This window comes from Montipora foliosa, chromosome 8, assembly GCF_036669935.1.
Source record: "Montipora foliosa isolate CH-2021 chromosome 8, ASM3666993v2, whole genome shotgun sequence".
In the NCBI taxonomy this organism is placed as follows: Eukaryota; Metazoa; Cnidaria; class Anthozoa; order Scleractinia; family Acroporidae; genus Montipora; species Montipora foliosa.
The window spans coordinates 9,173,489-9,180,988 of record NC_090876.1 but is presented as its reverse complement, the minus strand read 5'-3'; the positions used below and the strand labels follow the sequence as shown (position 1 = coordinate 9,180,988).

The window sequence follows — 7,500 nt, the reverse complement described above, 5'->3', positions numbered from 1 at the left end:
CGTAATTTTAGCAATTGCGTAGAGAAGTCTGAAAATTTCAGGACTTCAACGGGGCTTGAACCCGCGACCTCGCCACCAACGTCAGTGGCTTCGTAGCCCAGTTAGAGCGTCGCACCGGTATCGCGAGGTCACGGGTTCTAACCCGGTTGAAGTCCGCGTTCATAACTGCGAGGATCGTAGCTTGACTTGATCACTGTATGTTCTTCTTCTGAGTCAACCTATAATTAATCGACAGCCTCAGTAGCTCCTCGGTCACTTACGCAACATATCCCTCGGGCACCTTGTTCCTTTAAAAGAGGCATTTTTGTACCACGGCAGGTGAAAAAACGAGGAGAATAAATGAAACAAGTTTTAACTTTCCTTTACTGTAACGTGGACTGCCTTAGCTTGATGTTGCCATCACCATGCTTAAGTCTTTATATCCAGAATAACAAGGCCAGATCCATTTTACAGTTTCCTCAGAGTTTAATACTTGAGTGTGGGGATTATAGCAGAGCATCCAAGGAGGTGGTAAGTTGTTGTAGTTCTTGCCATGAATTGTGGATAATTCTGGTTTCTGGTTTCTGGTTTCCGGATTCCTGCTTTTAGTGCTGCGCCACTATGGGCACACAGGAAACATTGCTACTGGAGTAGGAACAATTGCTTCCGTATAAACATCACAGGCCCGAAATATCCTGCTTTTTAAAACGCATGTAAGGGTAAAATCAACAAACTTTCTCATGATGGTGACACGTGATCATCAAATGTTTTGAGAAGTTGTTGTGAGGCTACTACAAAGATATTCAAAAAGGGGCACAGTGTGTCTTCGAGAAAAGGTTCTTAAGACGTTAATAGCCGGAGAATATCTGCTTTTCATTGTTGCAAGTTTTATTCCAACACAGATTCCTTCTACAACATTAACCATGATGTACATGTGGGCTGATGCAATCAGCCTCAACCTGGTGTTACATGCTACCATTACATTTACGTCCGGTTACAAGAAGATTTACATATTGAGTTTGCACCCAACATTCATGTCTTCAATGAATTGGTCGAGGCTCCGACTATAACGTTATTACAACGGAAAATTTACAATCAAATTTCAACTTAGGTTGACACCCCATTGACATGAGGGAATCTCGATGATCTGAACATTCGAAATTTGGCTCGATCCAGACTCAACGGTTTTTATTTCATTACTCTCAAAAAAGTGAATAAAATAATAAACTAGTCTCATTCTCTTTACTTTGGTACCAGGGTATATCAATATAAAAAGTATCAGCGAAATCGAATTTTTGGCCGGGTCCGCGATTTTGCCGATCATATTTGATTTTTGCTGACATTGACTCTTAATTCCTACATGAATTTAAAATAAAAGGTTTCCACGAAGTTGAAACAACTTTCTTTGATACGCGATGAAAGTGAAGCTTTTCTAAACGGACTGGCTCAACAAGTTGAAGACTTTTCAGTTACACTGATGCAGCAAATCAACGCTAAGGAAGAACTTTTGATTGATCACGATGATATCGACAGCTATGCATCTCTACTTGATGAAATAACAGCATCAGCTATTCGCAACGAACAAAAGAAGGTAAGATATCTTACTCGGCAATGAATATCAGTAAAATTTGGTGTCAACAACATTAGTAAAGGTCAAATTTATACGAAGCTGGCATTGCGAGCGGGGTCAAATTTGCGCTCAACTAATTTATGTTTACTCCACCATTTTGCCACGAATGGCATGGCTCCCTCGCTATTTAACACTATGGTCACAAAAAACCCACAATTCCTCTATCCGCTCTCAGGGCTAACGCTGGAAACGTCAGCTTCGTTATCTATTTACAATGGAAAATTTGACTCTCAACTCGTTTGATACCAAATTTTCGTGTTTCCTCACCAAAAATGTATGAATATCGGTATATGTGTGCGCACATTTATTACCCGGAGCTTCCATCTGTATTGTACGCTTGAGTCAACCTTTTCCCGTATCTATTTTTAGAACTACTATATTTTGACGTATGTAACGTATGTGACTGAGAACATCTGTGAAGTGTTTCATATGCGTCACATTCGTATGTGGCGTAATAAATGGCTTACCATAGGTCTCTTATGATTGGCTATTGTGAAAACACTCACTAAAGCTCCCTGCGAGGTGCTTCTAAAAATAGAAAGACAAAGAAAAGGGTTGACTCACAGGGTTAATACGGAAGATGGAGGCTTCGGGTAATGGACTTCGGGTACAGGTAAATAAAATTTTGCGAGAAAGTCCAGTAGGCCTTTCTTGTGAACTTGTGCCAGTGTCTATTTTGCTTGTGATTTATTTTCCTCTGGATGTCAGTGTATCCGAAGATGGACCACAGGCGAATATCATTTTAGAAACTGGAAACTAATTTAGCCCTTCATTAGCATCTCTCGTCAGACCAATAACAATGGATTCTGTCACCAACAGTACTTAATTTTGTTTTATGGAATTTCGGCGTTTGGATAGTCATCTATTGAAAGATGTCATTCATAATTAAGAGTCAAGATCGATATAGTCTCCTACGCAGCCGTACTTTGTGAAGTCACGCAATGTTCCTCCCTTAGAGTGGGGGAAGGCTACGCTGCTCCACACCAGCGCGGAGGAGCGTTGCGTGACGACACAAAGAACGTCTGCGCAGGAGACTAGGATCAATACAACAATCCGAGATATTCTCGAAGGAAGGTTGCTCATGGATGGACGCAAATCGGCTGTACTGTAGGTAACACTCAGGGTGCCTACCGGCGAGGAAACAAAATCGGTTATGATGACACCGCTACGACAGATAAATGCATTACATTGTGCGATTGCCGGCTTGTAATCAATTTGTCATAATACGACCCTCCTTTTTCACGAGAATAATACCTTTGATATTGTAAAAGAAAAAAATAGAAGAGGATTCAACAAAAAAAATTTTGGAAGAGCAGTGAACAGTGTTATTTCCAATTCTCAGCTTCTGACTACTGGTGTATGCGTATGATAAGGTTTTCTGTTGAGTAATCGTTTGTAAGACGCAAGTAGAAGTTGGCAACTTCAGTCACCACCAACAGTCCATCTCCGGACTCATTTCACCCGGGCGATCAATTCCATCCAAGTATGTAACTCCCACGTTGAAACCATTTTCTTTTAATTCTCAAACTTTCACAAGCCTGCAGGCGAGGGAAATTATTATAATTATTCAAGCATCTTACGAGTGTGCCATTAATACTATTCATGGCTGACAAATTACTCTCACAAGACATAGGATAATCTCGTTTCCTGGGTCTCTCCTCTTCCATTCCCCCAGCATGGAGCGGGGAAGGAAAGGAAAGAGACCCTGGGAATGTGGTTGGGCATGGGACTTTTCATTGTAGAGGGAGGCGCGGTGGCCCCATGGTTAGAGTGCTCGACTCCGGATCGAGTGGTGCGGGTTCGGGTCTTGGCCGGGGACATTGTGTTGTGTTCTTGGGCAAGACACATTACTCTCATGGTGCCTCTCTCCACCCAGGTGTATAAATGGGTATGCTGGGGTAACCCTACGATGGACTAACATCCCATCCAGGGGGAGTAGAAATACCCCTAGTCGCTTCATGCTAAAGTAACCGGAGATAAGCGCCGGCCTGATGGGCCCTCGGGCTCGTAAGCAGAGACTTTACTTTTTTTTTCTTTAGAATCTCACATGTGAAACTATACAGTAACGCTGGCATTAAGGAGTAATTCGTCGCCCACTAAATTAACGCGGGATAAATGCTTCACGAAAGCTGTATGAATAACCTGAACTTAAATTTTGCTCTTTGTGTTGTCTTTAACAATGTTTCTCGTGCTTTGAATCGCTTGCTGTTTGCACTTTTGTCCATAGCAACAAGTGGCTTCTCTGATTCGAATTCCTTCTGATGACATTTTATTTTCACATTCTGTGATAGTTTGTGTCGCATCCATTGACATTCAGATTGATGAAAAGTAGGTGGAAATTTGGCCTGCCTCCCCAACTTGTTCCACGGAAAGGATTGCACTTTCTTCTTTATATATTTGTCATACTTGAAACAGTTCTGACGCCCGTGTTATCGCCATTCATCGCTTACACGTTTTACAAAGATCAGCTGTTACAAAAGGAGAGCAAAGAGAAGTTGCAAAAAAAGACACGAAGAGGTTTGTATATTGATGCCGCCAAAGACTAATGTAAAAAGCTCACAGTGGGCGCGAATTCAGAGTAGGCCTCTGCCATATTGAGGTTGAATACAATTCGGCTTATCTACTATACCGTGAGCTTCTAAGACTAATTTATGACGCTGACGGCCCTATATCACTATTTTCAGGCATTAAATCCCCTGTTATCCAGCTCACAACACAAGAATGGAACTTTTAAAATCGTTGTCCGTCGCAGCTTGGAAAGGGTGAAAGACAAAGCCAGCGAGCAGTTCTTATCCAATACTGTAGTCTGCATACAACATTGAACATTTAAAAATGGAAAATTGGCGGCATTAACTTAAGAGACATCTCTTTCCTTTTTATACTTTTCTTCGTCGCTATTCTATTTCGCTCGTTTTGATTTCCACGCGGCCATTCTATCTAACCCGGCCCTGGGTCTCCAGGGATGTAATGTTCTACCAAGGGTCATTCGTTCGGCAAGATTGTCAAACAGCTCGAAATAGCTTATTCTAATCCCAATACGACTTACCCTTTCCTCCACTGTCGGGGGCTGATAGTTAGCGCCTATGCAACAAGGTTCTGACTGAGTCTTGTGGAGGACCGAACCTTAATTTTAAGACGGGTTTTCCTTTTAGAAGTCCAAGTAAAAGCCGGTCGAGAGGATCATTAAACTCAGTCTACCAACTGTGCACTAATTCTATGGTTTGTCTCTTTCAGATATGTATCTTTATTACTTAACAACGCCCTTCGTTATCTTTATGAAAGACAAAATCTGCCAGTTTGTTTTCATCATCTTGCATATCAGAATATGCGTGTTGGACTCATCGGTTGAGCCAAGAATTGAAGAATACCTGATCTTGGTTTTTTACATTGGCTTTCTAATGTCCGAGTTACAGCAATACCTCACTTCTCAATCCAGAGTCTATTCACGGTAATCAATTTGTTGATCAACTTTTAATTTGACTCTATTTTGTAGTCAACCTAACATGATGGCTTAATTACAGTCAACGATTACAGAAAAACAAACTACTTCTTTTAGGAAACACCTAAATACTAAACGATTTTCTTCAGAATAAGACACGTGATAGGATTTGGTTCATGTCAAAGAGGTACTATGTGCGGTAACCAGGGATAACAGGGCTGAACTTCAAAGAAAATCATGAACGCCTTGCTAATTATCATAGAGAACGGCGCCGACCAAATTTAAAAGTGGTCTGCCACAGCGATCCCTCATAAATATGCGAAAATACGTGAATTTTCAATAATTTAGTGTCTCAAAATTTTGTTCCACAGAAATATGTGGAATTATGTTGATGTTATGACCCTTTCTCTTCATGCCGTTATTTTTCTGCTTCGTGTTGTATCCGTCATTCGCGGTGGTGATCCTTATCAAAATAGACTGCTGGAGATTACGTACTACGTCTACGGTATCAATACACTCCTTCTCATTCTGAGATTCTCCAGCATTCTGGAAGCCAATAAAACCGTTGGTCCGCTCCAACTAGCTTTGTTCCGAATGTGCGTGGATCTGTTTATCATCTTGGTTCAGTTTGGATTTGTAATAGTGGCGTTTTCTGTGGCAATTACAATGGTGTACACAGCAGAAATGTCTTATGTAACGCCGCCACCTGGTCAACGACAAAGTAACAACGTGACAAACGAAGGCAAAGGGTAAGCCTAGCAACCATAATATGAGGGTTCAGATCAAGCGATTTTCAAATAACTGTCGAAAAACCAATATAAAAGTTATTCGCTCCTACCAGTGCAATCACAACAGGAGCAAACAGCGCGATGAACTGATCAGAATTCCCAGCAATTACCTGTAACTTGCTCAAAGCGGGAAAAATCGCGCGCACAAGTACCCTGGCTGCCAGACGTTTTTCTCTCTCAGAGCGACGGAATAGGCGAAGAAAAACCACTGGTACAGGCCGTTGAGTTCTTTGAGAAGGCCGGTCCAATGGGATGCTGTTTCAGATTCCCAGCAATTGACCCTAGCAATTGACCCTAGCAAGCAATTGAACAAAAGTCGTTAGATTGGTTTAGCAACAGAAAGTAGTTCGAACAGGTTTTCAATTCCTGTCAACCTGATTTCTCGTGCCCACTGAGGCCATAATAGAAACGCTGCAAAGTTCCGGAAATCGAGGCTTTGAAGGGAGGAGAAAAAGATCAGTGGATTCTACATTTTTTCTTTTTTTTTTTTTTTTTTTTGTATTTTCTACATGTCCGCCAAAATTCAGCTTCGGAATTTTACATCCAAATTTCCAATTTGAGTTTTCATTTTCATATGGTAGTAGCCAAAACGCGGGGCCGGGGTCCAATTTTTCCAATTTTTTTTGGTTTCAATTTTTATCGTTATTTTCGAATGACCGGCATCTCTCCTTCATTTATGGTGGAAATTAGTCAAAAAGTTAAGAAACCCTCGGAGGCTATGAAAGTTCTTCAGGGACATCTTAGTATATTCTTATAAATTGGACTTTGTTTTTTCTTGTTTTAAAATGGAAGTTGGTTTTTGCGAGCATCTGACTTTGTTTTTCTGATAATCGGACTTTGTTTTTCGCAATTAAGATAATTTTTCAAATTGCTGAAATTGAAGTTTATGGAATATACGCCAGCTGCAAGAGACACTGAAGACTCGCTGAGCTCCACACTTGAAAGTTTACGTCGTTTAAAACAGTCACAGTTCAACGAACAATCGTCACGCAGTCACGCAACGTTCTCATTTGTTTGTTTGTTCATGTTGTTGTCAATGTTGTTGTCTGACTTTACTACAAACGGTTTGTAGCAAAGTCAGAGGCGCACGGGAACTTGCCAGCCAGTTCCATTCGGACGTCAAGGGATGGAATCCAATTTTACGATAAAAAAACAACAATTTAGCGAAAACAAGCAAATGAGACCGTTGCGTGATGACCATCGTGGAACTGTACTAACTGTCACTGTGTTTTGTTTCGTTTTAATTGTACTGTGGAGAGGGTTTTTGCTAAGTAAACATTAAAATGCAATTTTAAAATGAGGAGCTCAGCGAGTCTTCAGTGTCTCTAGAAGTTAACATATATTCCCCGCAAAAACTCCAATTTCAGTCGGAAATTCTCTTAATTTCGAAAAACAAACAAAGATGTCCCTTTCGTAGCTTCCGTATGTTCCTTTTTTTTTTTTACTAATTTCCACCATAAATGAAGGAAAGATGCTGAACATTCGCAAATAACAGTACGGGAGAATAACAAATTGAAACAAAAAAAAATTGGAAAAAAAAAATAAAAAGACACCCCGACCCCGACCCCGGTCCCGGCCCCGCGTTTTGGCTATTTATAAGGAACATTGAATTTTTAAATTTGACATCGAAATGAATAAGACGAATGTACCATGGGAACGAAAGA

The 7,500-nt window shown here is 40.8% G+C and overlaps 2 protein-coding genes across 5 annotated transcripts in view; both read left to right on the top strand.

The window, feature by feature from the left end:
* The window catches only part of LOC138013043 (uncharacterized), a 167,922-nt gene that overhangs the window by 119,276 nt on the left and 41,146 nt on the right, over nt 1-7,500 (top strand). The gene's annotated exons all lie outside the window — the stretch shown is intronic.
* The window catches only part of LOC138013042 (short transient receptor potential channel 5-like), a 78,157-nt gene that overhangs the window by 53,781 nt on the left and 16,876 nt on the right, over nt 1-7,500 (top strand). For all 4 annotated transcript variants that reach the window (XR_011125161.1, XM_068860004.1, XM_068860005.1 and 1 more), the window contains exons 6-9: nt 1,358-1,570; nt 3,901-4,126; nt 4,844-5,057; nt 5,420-5,797. Coding sequence is in view for 3 of the 4 variants with exons in the window: in XM_068860004.1 (XP_068716105.1) it covers nt 1,358-1,570; nt 3,901-4,126; nt 4,844-5,057; nt 5,420-5,797 (1,031 nt within the window). In the remaining variant the exon portion in view is untranslated. The remainder of the gene's footprint in view (nt 1-1,357; nt 1,571-3,900; nt 4,127-4,843; nt 5,058-5,419; nt 5,798-7,500) is intronic.